Source organism: Scheffersomyces amazonensis (assembly GCF_036850825.1).
Source record: "Scheffersomyces amazonensis strain UFMG-HMD-26.3 chromosome Unknown RJT21scaffold_6, whole genome shotgun sequence".
NCBI classification, from domain to species: domain Eukaryota; kingdom Fungi; phylum Ascomycota; class Pichiomycetes; order Serinales; family Debaryomycetaceae; genus Scheffersomyces; species Scheffersomyces amazonensis.
Window position 1 is genome coordinate 122723 of NW_027042746.1, and position 18178 is coordinate 140900.

Genomic DNA, 18178 nt, shown 5'->3' on the forward strand with positions numbered 1-18178 from the left:
ATAGATTATGAAACAAGAAGCTAATAAATCATTTCTCAAATCCAAGGGCATTAAGTCCATGGTTGATTTTGTTAAAAAAACTCCTCTGTCTTCTAGTTCATCAAGTACTTCAAATAGCACTGGTTGTAGGATTGATCCATCAAAATTAGATAAAGAAGCACTAGAACAACAATTCATCACTCTTCAGATGAGGTTAGCAAGTGCCCAAACTCTTAAAAATCAAATCCTTACAAGATTTCACGAAATTGGTTTATTAACTCAATATAATATTGATTCATCAATTTATGAATCTATTCCAACATTAGATGATTTGGTTAAAGTTATTAATAAGAAATTGGTATCTAAATTAGAATATTTAATTCATTTAAACATTCAATATGAGAAGAAAATATTGACAAATCAATCAACAGCTTTATTTACTACTTTACAACGTCATATATTAGATCAGAATAAGTTATTAGAGAAATTTGATAAACAAACAACAAAATATAATTCACATTCTTTAAAGAGATATACCAGTGCTGTTGATGATATTAAGAAAACTATTTCGGAAAATTCAACAAAACTTACTACAATTGATTCTATATCTACTACAGAAGCTGTTAAATTTTGTCTTGATTCTGGTTTAGATGCATCTTCTTCATCTCTGAAGAAGAATTCGATGAAATACAAACTTACTCCTGTTGAACAATTCCAATTGATTATGTTAGAAGAAATGTTTAAGAGTACTATGTTACAAAACTTGAGAGCTAAGAATCAAAATCAAACGACAAGTCTTGAACCAATTGCTAATAGTGCCAATAAATTTCCTTCAGAAGAAAATTTAGAAGCATTATCATCATTAGAACAAATTGAAAAAATATCAAAGGATCAACTTATGAAATATTTTAATTTTTATAATTTAAATAATAAGAGTCTTTCCTTTCAAGAAATGAAAGAATACTTAATTCAATTCTTAGGAGTTGGAGTATTAGATTGAAGAATGAATAATGATGATTGATGATTAAGATTAAGTTGTTGGTGCTACTATATGGCTTCCACTTTGGGTAAAGGTATTTTTTTTCAATGACATCACAATGTCAAATATCGATTAACGCGGTTAAAATATTTATTTATATTTATATTTATATTTCTATTTCTATAAAGTTTGCTTATATAATAATAGCTAGATTTCAATGTCATGACATATATCTATAATGATTCCAATATATATAGTTCATCTCATATAGTTCGAGATCCTAATGATTTAGATCTTAGTAATATATATCCATTGGCTGATCTCTATTTCTGTCCTACATGTCAACAACCAAAATCTATTCAACAATGTCAATATCATATAATATCTAAATATTGTTCTAATTGTTTAGTGGATTATACTGAAAAGATTCATTTAAAAAGATGTACAAAAACTTGCTTTGAATGTCCAAGATGTGAAGCAATTATATCAATAAATATTGTAAATCATGCCCTTAATGGTAAATCATTTATTTTTACTTGTAATTATTGTCCTTTCCAATTTGAAACTTCAGTTATTGAAAAACCTAAATCATTACATTCAATTATAAATCAAGAAAGATCAGAAAGAGAAGATTTTCATGATAAATTATTTAATCAATTAAAGAAAACTTTTGAGAATCAATATGATAATAACAATGAAACTGATACTAATACTAATTCTCCATTAGATGAATTAAAATTAAAGAATTTAAATCTCACAACTTTATCTTCACCAACACCAATTGTAACTACTGGTGAAACCAATTTTAAAATTGATCAGAAAACTGATGATATTACTCCAAGATTAAATTCCATTAAATTTGATTCTTCTAGTCCCTTACATCATTCAAATACTTATTCTTCATGGCAAGTTAATCGTAGAAGATTCCCCCTTGCTAAACAACTCTCAATAAAATATTCTTTGAGATGTTTAACTTGTAATACTAAATTATTACAACCTACAATAATTCGAGATAGTCCATCATTACATAAATTTACAATTAAATTATCAGCTGTGGATTATTTACCAATTATAAAAGTTACAAAGTATAAAACAAATGTTTATTTATTAAATTTTATAAATCCATTACCATCTAAATGTGTTATAACATTATCAACAACTGCACAAATTCCTTCACAATTTATAAATCCACCAACTTCTAATAAATCTATTGATGTTACAATTCCAATAAATAAATTTATTATTGGTCCTAATATTAATAAATCATTTATAAAGAATATTCCAACTGCTTTATTAACTAAAAATACTTCAGCTTCACTTGCTGAATTAGTAAGTAGAAAAAAATCCTTACAAAATTCTAATGTAAGAATGTCAACTACTTCAAGTCAATTACAACAATTTGAAGAGGAAGAAGAAGAAGAAATAGATTTTCCAAAATTAGAAGATAAAGGTAGTAATTGGTATACAATACCAATTCATATAGCAATTTCTCAATTAAGAAATGCTACAATAAAGCTTCCTCTACATATTAAGATAAAAACAGAATTACCTTCTTCATTTAAAAGTAAAGAAATAACGGCTGCTTCAATTACTCCCCCACAAAAATTATCATTTAAGTATTGGAATATAATTGAATTAGATTCAGCTATATAATTATATAATTATATAACTATATAATAATCAGAATTATAGACATATGAAGAGACTAATACGCAATTGTATTCGTTCTTGTAGGCACCTATTTTCTCTGGGATTCCCATACATTTTGTATGTTTCAACTGGGTCAATAATATAGACCCATAATCAGACTAAGCTTAAAGCATGTAGTCATTCATTAAATTAGTATGGTACTTCTAATTGTAATACATTATTTATTAAAAATCAAGAATTAATACTCCAGCTATCTTTGATAAATGATGAGAATCAAGTGATTCACTAAGTTTAACATGTTCTTGATCTACCCCAAATTGGGTTTGACTTTCTGGTGGATCAATTACATCTTCATCACCTATATCATCTAATTCTTGTTCATCTCTATCAACTTGATGAGTTTGACGTTGATTCTCTTCAATTCCATCAATTCCATCCACTTTATCTAATTCATCTCCCTCTACTATTCTTTCTTCATTAGATCGTAATATTGCTTCATTTATAAATAAACTAATATATTGACTTGATAATTCAAGAGCAGTTTGAGTAATTCGGGTATTATCATTTTTAAAACTTATTTCTCGAAATATTCGGGCTATAGTTGCAATCGGTATATTTGGTTGATTTCCATTATCTATTGATTCTGGTTCCATAGTTAGTGGTTTATGTATGGGATTGCTTAATATCTCACTGTTAGTATTTACTAAGTAAATAAATATATATGCGCGTATTGAAAAATTTACTGAGAGTTCATTATAGTTAGCACACTATAGTTAGTGAACATGTCTTGTGTTAGTGCTGTTTTTTATTTATTATGTATTATATATTTTCCCCTGTACTATATACATGATTACCTATTTACTTTTTCTTCTCTTTGGATCCGGTTCTTCAGTTGGTGTAGAATGTTTCTTTTCATCTTCTTGCTTAACTATTACTTCTGGTTGTTCCTCCTCTCGGTCTTGTTGTTGTTGCTCTCTCTCTTCTTCTTCTTCTTCATCCTCTCCCTCATCATCTCCTTCAATCTCTAATCCACTATCTCCTCGAGTTATAGTAATATTAATACCCCCTCTCGATTTTCTACGCTTAATCTTTGATCTAGCATTGGCAATAGACAGAGCTTTTGTAAGATTGGTTGATGAATTCCCCGATTCAATGGCCTCAGAATCTTCTTCAAATTCATCATCAAATAAATGGGCATTTGTAAGAGGTTTTCTTGTATCATCTATTAACTTTTCATATTCTTCCTTTTTCATTTTCCCTTCTTTAACAATCTTTCTTAAAAGTTCACCATCCAGGTATTTGGTTTCAAAATGAGGAGTTGGTGTCAGAAGAGATTCAGAAGAACTTGTTTTTATTAAATTACTAGTTGATTCAATACTACTATTTCTAGTATTTGAATTGGATATAGAATTCCTAACATTAGAATTATTCAATACTCCAACATCCAGAATTATTGAATTCACTCCATTATTATTAATTCCATTAAATTGAACTTCATTTACATTTAAATTTCGATTTGGATCAATTCCCTTTTCTATTAATCTTTGAATACTATGTTCTCCAGTAGGATCTTGTCTTATTTCAGGAATTATAGATCCACATTTTAAAGCAGCTGCATCTTGTGATGTATATTCTTTAGAATGAGCAATTCTACTATGATTTAAAAATCCTTGTGCTGATGAAAAATTACTTCTTTGACAATCTGGACAAGTTAATTTAACTATAACTCCATCAGTACGTCTATATAAACAACCTAAATTTTGATTATTATACCTTATGGCTGCAAGATTTTGTTGAGAAGCATTTGGAGTTATTGTTGGAGTATTTGAAGATTGTGATATTGATTGTTGAGGTGTAATGCTTAATGGTTGGGGTTGTAAAGGAAGATTATATTGTAAAGGTCTTAAAGATGAAGTAGTTGATCTTGTTCTATAAGAATGACTAACTGAATATGGATTATAATCTATAGATGAATGATCATAACCATCAAGATAATCAGAATTAAACAAACTGCCTGCACTTTGTTGACGTTGATTTTGTCTAGTAATATCATTATAAGTTAATGTTAATGATTTATTTAATAAATCAAAATATTTTAATGTGAATTCATTTGGTTCATTATCAATTTTTACATCATTCGGTACTTCAAAGAACTTTCTTAGTATTAACATTTGTGATTCAATTTTTCCAACTTCCATTTCTGTCAATTTCAATTCTTTATGTTTTAATCTTATTTCTAAATCAATTTGATTAGTTATTACTTCTTTAAGTTTATCTAATGGTATTGCTTTTAATTTTTGAATTATAGCATCTTGATTTAAAGTTTGTGGTAAGGTATCTGATGAAGAAGGTACTGTCAGTGAAGTATCCACTTCAAGTTCATTTGATACTGAATCTTTTGACAATTCATCATTCGATGTCGGTCCTATTGGATTGCTCATATTGATGGTTGTGATTATAAATATACGACATTAGTATGTCTAATCATTTAACTTGTAGAGACAAATATCTGATCCTACTATTTTGTTGTGTGCGACATTCTACTGCAATATTATGTCGCAGATAATGAATGTCGTGTATCCCAATAACTAATATGGGCATTTTACTAACTAACCATATTATGGAAGTGTATAGTTCTAAGTATGTTGTTATATATAACTGTAATTAAGCACATGCAGCTGGTGAAGGCTGCAAAATGTCAAATTTGTAAACAATGTGATTACGAAAATGGTTGCAGCATAGATGACTTTAATTACAGTGATGTCATTTAGTGAGAATCGCAAAAAATGACTATGAGCATCACCACAATCAATACCACCAATAAGTATATAAGCCAGCATATTTCTTTGTAATTTTTGATTTTGAATTACAATAATGCAATAACATCATCTGCTTAAACAAAGTCAACCACTAATTTTAAGCATAATTATTTACATACATACTACAACCCAACCACAACCACGTTAACATCTACCTTCATTACCTTAATTTTTCGCACTCACCCCACAGACAAAAGGTATATGTCCATTTAATTTCGTCAAGTTTACTGGTAAGATCCTATTAAATTATTCATATATTCAAAATGGTACTACGTTCAATATCTATAAAAAGAGTAGTATCCAATATTAGACCATTTGGTAAACGGATTTCTCAAAGAAATTTTTCAACCAGCAACAATTCGCTCAAAACTAGATCCTGGAGTACTCCTTTAGTATTCATAGGTGGAGCATCTATCGGTGGATTTGCAACTTATCAATATTATAATTCTCAAATTAATGATAAACTCAATTCCACTAATCCAATTTCAGTATTATCAACTTTACCACTTGATCAATTAAAATCTCCAAATTATGCATCCAGTGAAGAAATTGAACTGGCCATAAAAGAAATTAGAGCTGTATTTTATAAATCGACTCCTAAAATTGAAGATGAATCTATTTTAATTAATAATTCAAGAGAAGAAATTGATTCTCATGCTGATACTTATTTCAATTCTCATCATGCATCAAGAGAAGAAAGACCTCAATATGTTGTATATCCTCGACTGACTCAAGAAGTATCTGATATTATGAAAATTTGTCATAAATATAGAATTCCTGTTGTTCCAACAACAGGTAGATCATCATTAGAGGGACATTTTATTCCTACTCGAGGTGGTATAGTTATTGATATATCTAATATGAATAAAGTTTTAAAATTAAATAAAACAGATTTAGATATTACAGTTCAAGGAGGACTTGGATTTGAAGAATTAGCTGATTACCTTGAAGAATATAAACTTTTATTTGGTCCAGATCCTGGTCCAGGTGCTGGAATTGCAGGAATAGTTGGAACTAATGCTTCAGGTACTAATGCTACTCGGTATGGTGAAACTTATAAAAATATTATTAATTTAACCGTAGTTTTGGCTGATGGAACAATTATTAAAACTAAACAACGTCCAAGAAAATCTAGTGCTGGATATAATTTAAATTCTTTATTCATTGGAAGTGAAGGTACTTTAGGTATAGTTACAGAAGCAACATTAAGATTATATGTTAAACCAGCTTTAGAATCGGTTGCAGTAGTTCCATTCCCAACTATAAAGGATGCAGCCGATTGTGTAAATGGAATGTTACTTGAAGGAATTATTCCTAATGCTACTGAACTTTTAGATGATAAAATGATGAAAGTTATTAATTTAACAGGAGAAACTACAAGAAAATGGCAAGAACGTCCAACATTATTTTTAAAATTAGGTGGATCTAATGTTACAGTATTAGAATCATTAATTGGACAAATTAAAGATATTGCAGCTAAGAATAATAGTAAAGATTTTCAATTTGCAATTGATCAAGATGAAAAAGAAGAACTTTGGTCTGCTAGAAAAGTTGCATTATGGTCTACGATTAATCATGGTAAAGAAATTGATCCTACCATGCAATTATGGACAACCGATGCAGTTGTTCCAATATCTCATTTACCTGAATTTTTAACTCAAACTAAACAAGATATAGATAATCATGGATTAAAAAATACATTAGTGGCTCATATTGGAGATGGTAATGCTCATAGTTTTATTTTATATACTGAAAAGGATAGAGAAATTGCTGAAAAAGTAGTTAATAATATGGTTAAAAGAGCTATTGAATTTGAAGGTACATGTACTGGAGAACATGGCATTGGATTTGGGAAACGAGATTTCCTTCTTGAAGAAGTAGGTCCATTACCAATAGATCTTATGAGAAAGATTAAATTAGCTATTGATCCATTAAGAATCTTAAATCCTGATAAAGTATTTAAAATTGATCCTAATGAAAAGCCTCAGTTTCATGGAGCTTTTATTGCCTCTACAGCCGATGAATAATCGTGTGAATTTCTATTTTGTATCTATTCTAAGTAAAAGTTTTAAATTTTATTTTTAAAAGTTTAATATTGTTATTATTAATATATCTATATATCTATATAAATCATGATTTTGATTGTTTCTGGAGGTCCTATTATCTCTAAAACTGAAGTAACAAATGAAGTATTTGGATGTTGTGATTCCATATATTTAGTCGAGGCATACAATGGAGTAAGAGATGTTTTTCCAGTTCTACATCCTCTATCATAATCTGGAACTTGTAAAACTAGACCCTACAGAAGATTTTGCAGCCTCGACTAATATCTTTGAGTTCATAGTAGCTTGACTCTTAGTTGACCTTTGCAAGCCCCACAAAAAACTCCTTCCGGTAACTGATCCACAACAAGTGATAAACCTTATCATACTTGATTTAAAAGAAGTAATATCAAAAAGTTTTCAAGGTGGTGATAAATCATTTATCGCGTTTTATATTATTTGGTTATAGATCTGAAAAGTTTCCTTTTGGGTTGCACCGCACTGTGTTTAGGTGATGAATGTCTGTCTATACTTAATCCTTTTAAGTTTTATTATATTTTATAGGTGTGTCTAGTCTATCTATTATTATTTACATATATACATAATACTTTTCTATTTTCTATTTTTTATTTTCTATACATTCAATTCTAATATTCATAATCAAGTTTCCTCCATATACGTGCTATTAATTCGTTATCAGCAAAATCAGCAAGTTCACTAAGTTTTTTCTTTCCATCCATGAAGGACCACTTTGGAAAATATGTTTCATGATGTGAATGATAGGAGACATTGGCGAAATAAGAAATACATGTATATTCTGGAGTTGGGCAAGATAAAGATAAAGATAAAATTGCCAAGTTATCTGGAGTAATACACTGAAGTACTTGTTGGAGCACATTACAAGGACCACTAATCTTAAGTTTTTTTAATCCATTAAAAGTTGAAAATTTAATTGGTGGTAAATGTTTATAACCAATTAGTTCGAGTTCCTCGATGTTACTCCTATATAAAAGTATTTGTGATATCATAATTTGATTTCTTAATCTGGCTTTCTTAATGCCCTTAAAATAAAATCTCCTTAACCATAGAAGTGCGACTAAATGAACAGTTTCAAAGGACACATATTTAAGTCCAATATGCCTATTACTGGTCCCTGATCTTTCCTTTATCCTTAGCTTTTCTCCAATATGCAACTCCTCTAAATTTTTACTCAAGGCATCGATATCAAGGACTGGAAAACCTTTTATAAGCTTGATATAGGGTACTGTTATTTCAGATGTTAAATAATCAGTATAGAACCTGAAATAAGTTAAATCAAGCTTAGAAAGCAAATCATATGGTAGATTGAAGTTTGTTGGTTCTCCATCATTTAAAAACTTTCTGTAAATACTCACACCAAGATTCAAGTTATATCCAATATAAGGGATTACCGACTCAATCAATGAGGACATTCCTGATCCATTATCATCTATTCCTAAGTTAAAATGTAATATTACCTTTCTAGATTTCCAATTTTTTAAATATGGTACACATTTGAGGAATGCTTCCAGTGATTGTGGAAATGATATAGTAAATGCCTTATGCCTTTTGTAATGGGTAAAGACAACTGCTTTTATTTGCAGGTCCGAGAAGGCCATTCCTTCTATAGGAGGTCGAGGTGCATCATCTACAAACTCATGCTCGTCCATAGTGTCTACCATTAATATTACTGGCTGATTAGCTCCAATACATTTGTAGGTCAGAAATATATCTTCATGTAAGGTTTCAAGAATGTCATCACAACTAAGTTGAATATTTGAAATGTTATGATACATGTCGTGATTGTTTGATCTGATGAATAAGATATTCATAGAAAGCAAAATTAATTCTATGTAACAAAGTCATTTTATCATTTTGCAGCAGCAATACTTTTTAGGAAAGTGGTAGATTCTAACAATAATCTCAATTATATATGCGACAATAAATTTGAGACATACTGAGAAGATTCGACAAATCTTTTCTTGCAGCCAAACAAAAGGGCAATTTTTTCTATAGCGCTTTTCCGGTTTTACAGCGCCTATTCTTTTTATAAAGTTATAACTATAAACCACTCCATTGATCATACATCGTTAGCTAATTAACACATTATCTTTTATTATCATTTAATTATGTCCAACAGCAGTCCTGATAGCCCTGCCAGCTTTAAAATTCATAGAAATGAAGAGATTAATCAAGCATTAAGTATGGGTTCTAAAGAAGATCTTCTTCATGATAAATTTATAAGAACCAAGTTGATTTTGTATTCCAAAATTGTAAAGCACATGTTGAATTTAGATGAAATAAATAATTTCAGAAATATCAATTTAAATATAAGTGCTGGTAAATCCTCCATCATCAAGGAATTTACCCATATTAATGAGAATTTTATCGAAGAGAAATATATGTCACAATTAATTTTATATTTCGACACTTGCAAACTTTATCAGTTGTTTAAGACTCGAGATTCATCTATAATGCCACTATTTGACGGTTTCCAATATCTTGATGAGATAACTACCTATCATGAAAAAGTAGATTACTTTTTTGAATTCTTTTATCAAATTGGTCATTATATAGAATCCAATTATATCCAATATGGTCCACATGATTTTAATACTCTTCTGGTATTTATTAAAAGTGATTTCAATGCTAGAAGAACAAGGTATTTTAATAAATACCATAGAAATGACTTTATCCTTCAAGATATTGAAGAATTTCTTCTTGATTAAGATTCATAGGATAATTAATGATAAATGGTAATAATGCTTAAATATATACATGTGTATTTAATGCTTTCTTTTTATACATGTGCATATAATTTGTCTTTAACTAATATATATATTATAAATTACAAGTAAATACTGTAGTTATTAAATAAAGAAGAATTAAACCTATTCCAGCTCTTCTATCTAAAACCCAGTTATTAAAGGGTATATATAATGGCATACATACTTTCAGGAGATTTATTTGGTGATAATCCTAGCATTATATCAGATGACCTAACACGGGGTATAAAAATTGGGGGAGAAGAAGGAGATAGATGAGTGTCATAGTAGTGTAAAGTATTGAACTATCTATCTTGTAGCATATACTTAAGGAAATAAGTATAACAGTTAAAAAACTACTTATTGCACCCATCGGGAAATTGCTGCTAAATGAAAGCCGCAACCCTGCACACAGCTCAGCTCACAGACAAAATTTTTTTGTGATGGTATCCAGAATTTTTCACCTGTACCGATAACTGTAACAGACTAAGTCATCTCAAAGTTTTATTAAGTACTATAGAGGATAATTTATAATAGATAATATTATGACATCTGTAGGACCGGTAATATGTGCAAAGTTTGACCCTACCATAAGTTATTTGGCCAGTGGTGTAATTGCATTAGATACTCATCAAATTAAAGTTAAATCTATTAACTCATCTCAAACATCATTAAATACATCATTTTCATTAGAAAAATCCAATAAATTAACTAATTTATCATGGATATCTATTAATAAATCACATTCTATTTTAGCTATTAATTTAACTAAAGGTTCTACATTAATATATTCTGCTCAAACTAATGAAATAATAGCAGAATTATCTAGTACAAAGAATTTAAGTATAGTAGATTTTCATTATTCAAAATTAACTCATTCAGGTTGGTCTTGTGATATAGAGGGGAATATTTATGAATGGGATTTAAATAATTTTTCATTAATTCAACATTTTAATTTAAATGATCTTTTAGAAACGGCTGAAAATGTTAATAGAATATCAACTGTATTATATAATAATGAACCTCATTTATTAGTAGGATCACATTCAATTTATTTAATTAATATTAATCAAAAGGAAATTATAAAGACATTCCCGGGTCATATTCAACCAATTAATAATATATTCCCTCTTTCTGATAATAAAGATCTTTTCTTAACTAGTGCAAAAGGTGATAGATTTATAAATTTATATTCTATTGAAAAGGGTTCAACAAAATCAGTATTTGTATCTCAATCTTCAGTATCTGATATAGCTTATGGAGTTCAAGATAATAAATCTATTTTAATAGTAATTAATGAAAATAATAATTTAGAAATATTCAATGATATATTTGGAACTTCAACAAAATCTCAATCTCAATCTCAACCATCAACTCCATCATCTAAAAAGAAGAGAAGACAACAATTATCTAATGTTCAATCTCATTCATCAAATGCATTATTAAAATTATCTAGACCAGATACAGAAATTAAAAGTCCAAAGGATTCAAATTTAGCTATTGATTCTATTTCAGTAAATGAAGATTTTATAATATTTTCATGGTTAGAACATTCAAATATACCTTATTTTGAAACTATTAAATGGTTAGATGATTCTGGTAATTATAGTCTTATTACTGAAAAAGTAGTATTCAAATCTAAACCTGATTTGAAAGTTGTTAATCATTCAACTTATGGTCATGATATTGCTGCTCCAAAACTTTATAGTGAAGGTCATGCTATTATAAGTGATGGAACTAATTTAGGAGATGTTTTAAATGAAGTTGAAGGAGAAGATGAAGATGAAGAAGAAGAAGAATCATTAGCAGAAAAATTTGAAAAACTTTCACAAGAGAAATCTTTAAATCAATCAACTAAGAGTAAGAAGAAACTTGGAGGTGATAAAACTGGTACATTAGCCGTTATATTATCTCAATCATTAAGAAATAATGATCATTCATTATTAGAAACTGTTTTAAGTAATCGTGATTCTCAAGTAATTCAAAATACAATTGAAAGATTAGATCCTGCATTATCAGTTATTTTACTTGATAGATTAAGTGAAAGAATTCAACGTCAAGCTTCAAGATTTGATCAATTAACTTATTGGTTAAAATGGATTGTATTAATTCATGGATCAATTATATCTTCATTACCAAATTTAAGTATTAAATTATCAAATTTACATTCTGCATTAATTAAAAAGGCTGATACTTTACCTAGATTATTAGAATTACAAGGTAGATTAAATATGTTATATGATCAAAATCGGTTAAGAAAGGAAATTTTAAACTTAAATACTGGTTATGATAATGAAGATGAAGAAATTGATAGTGATATTGAATATATTGAAGAAATTGATGATGCTGAAGCTTTAGGTATCTTAAGTGAAGATGAAGATGATTTTGATGTTGATTTAGAAGGTGGACATGATGATTATGAAGAAGAAGAAGAAGAAGAAGAACCACAAGTGGAAGATGGTGATGACGGTGATATCGATGGATCAGTTGAAGATGAAGAAAACTATAGTGATCTTGAAATTGATGTTAACAATGATGACAGAATGGAAGATGATGATGAATAGTAATTTCTGTATTTATAGATCTTTTACATAGTTAACAATTACAAATACAAGTACAAATACAAATAAGTGTTTAATCAATATTTTTATTGCGCCCAGTACTGATTGCTATTAACGAATGGATAACAACAGCATATACAACTTAACATTTAAAAAAGAATAAAAGTGCTAGTTACCTAAAATTTATGAAGTACTGGCTGCTGGCTTTATAAGTCAATGACAGCTCTAATACAATCACCATGATGCATATCATCAAAAGCAGTATTGATATTTTCTAATGGATGTCTGTGAGTAATAAAATCATCAACTTTTAATTTACCTTGCATATAATCTTCAACTATACCTGGTAATTGAGATCTACCTTTAACACCACCAAAAGCTGCACCTTTCCATACTCTACCAGTAACTAATTGGAATGGTCTAGTAGAAATTTCTTTACCAGCAGCTGCAACTCCAATAATAATAGATGTACCCCAACCTTTATGACAAGCTTCAAGAGCATTTCTCATGACATTAACATTACCAGTACAATCAAAAGTATAATCACATCCACCATCAGTTAATTCAATTAATTTATCAACAATAGTTGTACCTTCTGGTAAAGTTGATGGATTAACAAATTTAGTTGCTCCAAATTTAGCTGCCCATTCTTTCTTTTTATCATTAATATCAACAACAATAATTTGACCAGCTTTTCTTTCAGCGGCACCTTGAACAACAGATAAACCAACACAACCAGCACCAAATACAGCAACATTATCACCTTCTTGAACATTGGCAGTAATTGTAGCAGCACCATAACCAGTTGTAATACCACAACCTAATAAACAAGTTCTATCTGGTTTAGCTTCTGGATTAACAGCAACAACAGAAATATCAGCAACAACAGTATATTGAGAAAAAGTTGAACAACCCATAAAATGTAATAAATCTTGACCTTTACATTTAAATCTTGATGTACCATCTGGCATAACACCTTTACCTTGAGTTGCTCTAATTTTTCCACATAAATTAGTCTTTCCAGATTTACAAAATTTACATTCTTTACATTCTGGAGTATATAAAGCAATTACAGAATCTCCAACTTTAACATTAGTAACTCCTTCACCAATTGATTCAACAATACCAGCACCTTCATGTCCTAAAATAACAGGGAAAGCACCTTCTGGATCAACACCAGATAATGTATAAGCATCAGTATGACATACACCAGTATGTAAAATTTTTATACGAACTTCATGAGCTCTTGGAGGTAAAACTTCAATTTCTTCAATTGATAATGGTTTACCAGCTTCCCAAGCAACAGCAGCTTTACAAGTAATAGTCTATAATAATTAATTAGTTAGTAATAGTTCTATTTCTACTTTCTGAATAGTATAGCAATTGAATTCATTACTCAATCCATCAATAACTAAAGTAGTTATATAACTACAAAGGTAAATTTTTTTTGGTATAATAATAATTCAATTGTAGCTTCGGCAATTTTTCAAACATACTTTTCCAACAGTAGACATGATATTTATAGAGTAAAATTATCAGATTGGTAATATGAATTATTTCTTAAATAAATACAAATTTATCAATAATTTTAAATTGCTAATTTGGTTAATTTTTCATATATATACTGACTTGCTTCCTCCAATATCTCATCATCCTCCACTGGAGATTTGATTCATCGGGTTCTTTCATCCTAATTAGGAAAAAGCATCCGGCACGTGACAAATTCGACAATCGTTTATTACTATATTTTTATTTACGCGGGATTGTCAGATTAACCGGAAATGTAGACAAGCGGAAAAAAATTTAATTAAGCCTAATTTTGCAGTTTATGAATATTAACCTTATTACAAATCGACCGTTGAATGATTCTTCACTATGTGTATGACTCAAGGTACTGATGAGAATTTGTAATCAAAGCGTTTATTTAAGTTACATATATTGTACGCATTTATCGGATATTTCAAATCTATATATATATATATTCTAGTATATTCTACTTTCTATCATCTCAGAGCTCGGCCGGGTATTGACAATTAATGATTTATAATTATTAATGATCATTCATAATACAGCTCCAAATCCAAATGTAATCTTAATGGATCTAATGTAATAATCTTCAAAATTACCTCTAACACGATCTTCTTCTCCAATAGGAACTCCAGTAAATTTAACTAACATCTTTGTTTCTCCGGCTCCTTCCTTTAATTCAATATCAAGAGTAGCATAATGTCCCTGTTTCCAATCTTCTAATCTCCAAGATTCTACAATATGTTGATCAGGTATAAGTTTAATAATTTTACCACTTACAGCTCCTCCAAATAATTTATATTCACTACCTTCCTTTGGTGGGAATGATTCAATTAATGGTGGTGCACGAGTCCAAGCTCCGATTCTATTGGCATCTAATAATGTTATATATAATTGATTAGCAGTTGTATTGAAAACAGGTTCAAGGTATAAACTAGAAGTATTATACTTTGGAATTGAGGATGATGTGGATGATGAAGAAGTAGATTTAGAAGTTGTAGTATTTGACTTTTCATTAGTTGATGATTTACTAGATACTACAACATTAGATACATTGACATGTTTAACAGTACCATCTGGATTACTAGCAGTTTGATTAGCCTTTGTATAAGTAGAATTAACTTTATCTTGAGATAATTGAATTTCTGATCCATGAGTAGAAATTAAATCTTTACCAAATTGAATAAGAATAGTTCTTAATTTGGGAAGTAATTTTGACTTTATGAATGAAATAATTTCATCATTCTTATTAGAATCTTGATGAGCACTAATATCAAATTGTAAATCACTTTCTTCTGAATCATAAGCTAATTCTGGAATAGTTATAGATCCATTAACTTCATGTTCAGGATTAGATTTTGTATGACCTTTAAAATTCAAAATTAATCTTAAATCAAATAATGATATAACTTTCCCTTTTCTTTGACATACTTCAACATCACCTTCAACTGATGAAACTTTAGAAATTTTTACTTGATTTAAATCACTATCTACTGATAATTCAAGTAATTTCTCATTGAAATATTCTCGAGTCCAGTCAATACAATTCTTATCCACCCAGTGCCAGTTATTTGGATTATTAACTACCATGTTTATCTTAAAGGTTTTAGCGTAATGATTAAAGTAATTACTATTGCTAATGTCTAATGTCTTTAAGTAATGGTTGAAAAATTGGAATTGGTGATATTTGCGGCATGGAACAATCTAGAAAAATTTGGGTGGTGAGTTGAGTCGGTATTTCTACATCCATGCATCAATAGTTAAACAATTATACAGTTATACAGGTATACAGTTAAATAGAGTCATAAGTATATTAAATTAATTTGAAACCTATAAACTTACTAAGCATCTACTTCCATGGCATCATTAGAATTAAAAGTAATTACAGTTTCTTCAACATCTAAGATATTTCTAACACTTTCTCTTAAAACTGCCGTAGTACCTCTAGCAAATTTATATGATCTTGCCTTTTCAGCTCTAACATTTGGTGTTAAATAATTTCTATATAATTCAGCATCTTTTCCAACTTCCATTACACATATATCAACGTTTGAACCTGAACCTAAATCATTCCAAATACCCAGTTGAATTGCATCAGCACATAATTTAATAGCTTCTTCTTTAGTCATATCTTCTTTAAAATTAGTTTCTAAAACAGCCATAGCAGCTAATGAACCAGAACCTAATGATTGATATTTACCTATATCAGTTGAACCATGAGCTTGAACTGATAATAAATGTGCCCCAGTTGGATCAACACCTGCTACAATTAAATATGCTCCTAAATGACCTTGATATTGAAATAAATGTTGTTTTAACATAGTTAAAGCAGTAATAACTCTTGGTTGTCTATTTTGAGCAAGTGAATGTAATTCTAAATTAGAAGCAATCAATTGAGTTACCATTTCAGTATCAGCAGCTGTACCTGCACCAGCACACCAAATTTTTGGAGCTAATCTATGTAATTTTTCACAATTCTTATCAGCAACTATACTTCCAGCAGTTGCTCTTGTATCAGCCGCTATAACTACTCCACCTTTAAACTTACATCCAACAATAGTTGTACCAGTAGAAGTAGCCATAGGTTGACCAAATCCTTTAGCTGATAAGAATTGATTTCTTTGATAATAATCGAAATTTAATCCTGGCATTATATTGGTATGGTATGATATGAAATAAAATTAATTTAATTTAATTTAAAATAAATGATATGAAAGGTATCACTAATATAATTCTACACTATACTTAAATTCCTATAACGACAATTGCACAATTGTATTGTATTGTATTGTATAAATTAATTGTATACTCTTTAGGTATACTCTCATTGATTGATTCTGATATTTGCCTTCGGTGTGAGAGAGAGTGAGAACTTACTACCTACTAACAATAAATAGGGCTGCACACACGACCTGCGCACCACTAGTAATTTTCTTTTTTTCGGTGTCCTCGAGAATCGGTACGTAACTATGATTCAGTAATAAAGTTGCAAACAATACGGTACTTGTTTATCTCTAGTGTACATCATAAGATATTGAGGATTCAGTAACATATTAGTGGAATTGAAGTAGTGTACTAGTATCGAATTTTCATATTAGAAATTATTTAAGTTGTGTTGTCTTATAGTTTAATGCATCAATATCAATATCAATATGACTGATAGATATAGTTACATAACACCTGCTAAGGTGAAAACTCTAATAGTTCCAATTAATAATTGTTCACAGAAAGATTTTCAAAGGTATATAGGCATAATTCAAGCAGGTATGAATGAAATACGACTAATGGATATAAGTCCTAATTCTCAACTCCAATTTTTCAATCCTCAAACATTCCCTAATGGAAGAATCTTTCTTGATTTTCATACTTCAAGTCCTGATAATGAATCAATATTTTTACATGATTTTGAACCCTTTAGAAAGACTTTTATTATATTAGGAGTTGGAAAGTATAGTGAAGAATTTAATGAAGATATTATAATTGAAGAATTAAAAAAATCATTTCCAGCATCAATTGTTCATAATTGTTTAATATTTGATAGTCCTAATGATAAATTAAAATTAAAACAATTAAATGAAAAACTGATTTCAAGTTTTTATCATAATGGATTAATTCAAAATAATATAACGGCATTGGAAACATTAATGTGTGATATAAGTCAAAATTTTTTAATTGCTTTAGATACTTATGCTTCTTCATATTCAAATATAACTTTAAGATCTCCTGTATTAATAACTGATGGTAGTATACTTACAAGAACTATAAGTAATGCTCAAAAGAGATTAAGTTCAGGTTCTACATCTTTTAAAGTATCATTTTCAGGTTCTTCACCATCATC

The 18178-nt window shown here is 29.0% G+C and overlaps 11 protein-coding genes across 11 annotated transcripts; 5 read left to right on the forward strand and 6 right to left on the reverse strand. All coding sequences in view use genetic code 12, as the record gives it.

The window, feature by feature from the left end:
• Window positions 1-7: 7 nt before the first annotated feature.
• RJT21DRAFT_396 (uncharacterized protein) lies at window positions 8-979 on the forward strand (the record flags this gene model as incomplete). Its single annotated transcript, XM_064884425.1, has 1 exon — window positions 8-979. One exon carries the CDS (start codon window positions 8-10, stop codon window positions 977-979), a length of 972 nt encoding a protein of 323 aa, XP_064736588.1.
• A 152-nt stretch (window positions 980-1131) lies between these two features.
• RJT21DRAFT_48821 (uncharacterized protein) lies at window positions 1132-2722 on the forward strand. Its single transcript, XM_064884787.1, has one exon. It carries the CDS (start codon window positions 1181-1183, stop codon window positions 2609-2611), a length of 1431 nt encoding a protein of 476 aa, XP_064736589.1. The 5' UTR covers window positions 1132-1180; the 3' UTR covers window positions 2612-2722.
• RJT21DRAFT_48822 (uncharacterized protein) lies at window positions 2723-3377 on the reverse strand. The gene has a single exon (XM_064884788.1). The coding sequence runs from the start codon at window positions 3259-3261 to the stop codon at window positions 2833-2835; it is 429 nt and encodes a 142-aa protein (XP_064736590.1). The 5' UTR covers window positions 3262-3377; the 3' UTR covers window positions 2723-2832.
• A 22-nt stretch (window positions 3378-3399) lies between these two features.
• Window positions 3400-5153, reverse strand: RJT21DRAFT_48824 (uncharacterized protein). Its single transcript, XM_064884789.1, has one exon. The coding sequence runs from the start codon at window positions 5047-5049 to the stop codon at window positions 3463-3465; it is 1587 nt and encodes a 528-aa protein (XP_064736591.1). The 5' UTR covers window positions 5050-5153; the 3' UTR covers window positions 3400-3462.
• Window positions 5154-5569: 416 nt separating this feature from the next.
• Window positions 5570-7576, forward strand: RJT21DRAFT_48826 (FAD-binding oxidoreductase). Its single transcript, XM_064884790.1, has one exon. The coding sequence runs from the start codon at window positions 5691-5693 to the stop codon at window positions 7452-7454; it is 1764 nt and encodes a 587-aa protein (XP_064736592.1). The 5' UTR covers window positions 5570-5690; the 3' UTR covers window positions 7455-7576.
• Window positions 7577-8116: 540 nt separating this feature from the next.
• Window positions 8117-9319, reverse strand: RJT21DRAFT_115479 (uncharacterized protein; the record flags this gene model as incomplete). Its single annotated transcript, XM_064880350.1, has 1 exon — window positions 8117-9319. The coding sequence occupies one exon, from the start codon at window positions 9317-9319 to the stop codon at window positions 8117-8119; it is 1203 nt and encodes a 400-aa protein (XP_064736593.1).
• A 297-nt stretch (window positions 9320-9616) lies between these two features.
• Window positions 9617-10216, forward strand: RJT21DRAFT_115480 (uncharacterized protein; the record flags this gene model as incomplete). The annotated part of the gene is made up of 1 exon (XM_064880351.1): window positions 9617-10216. One exon carries the CDS (start codon window positions 9617-9619, stop codon window positions 10214-10216), a length of 600 nt encoding a protein of 199 aa, XP_064736594.1.
• A 581-nt stretch (window positions 10217-10797) lies between these two features.
• UTP5 (Utp5p) lies at window positions 10798-12816 on the forward strand (the record flags this gene model as incomplete). The annotated part of the gene is made up of 1 exon (XM_064883048.1): window positions 10798-12816. The coding sequence occupies one exon, from the start codon at window positions 10798-10800 to the stop codon at window positions 12814-12816; it is 2019 nt and encodes a 672-aa protein (XP_064736595.1).
• Window positions 12817-13019: 203 nt separating this feature from the next.
• Window positions 13020-14327, reverse strand: FDH3 (bifunctional alcohol dehydrogenase/S-(hydroxymethyl)glutathione dehydrogenase; the record flags this gene model as incomplete). Its single annotated transcript, XM_064883049.1, has 2 exons — window positions 13020-14138; window positions 14310-14327. 2 exons carry the CDS (start codon window positions 14325-14327, stop codon window positions 13020-13022), a joined length of 1137 nt encoding a protein of 378 aa, XP_064736596.1.
• A 400-nt stretch (window positions 14328-14727) lies between these two features.
• AHA1 (Aha1p) lies at window positions 14728-15930 on the reverse strand (the record flags this gene model as incomplete). The annotated part of the gene is made up of 2 exons (XM_064879877.1): window positions 14728-15348; window positions 15409-15930. The coding sequence occupies 2 exons, from the start codon at window positions 15928-15930 to the stop codon at window positions 14875-14877; spliced, it is 996 nt and encodes a 331-aa protein (XP_064736597.1). The 3' UTR covers window positions 14728-14874.
• A 125-nt stretch (window positions 15931-16055) lies between these two features.
• PUP1 (proteasome core particle subunit beta 2) lies at window positions 16056-17222 on the reverse strand. Its single transcript, XM_064884791.1, has one exon. It carries the CDS (start codon window positions 16989-16991, stop codon window positions 16182-16184), a length of 810 nt encoding a protein of 269 aa, XP_064736598.1. The 5' UTR covers window positions 16992-17222; the 3' UTR covers window positions 16056-16181.
• Window positions 17223-18178: the final 956 nt, after the last annotated feature.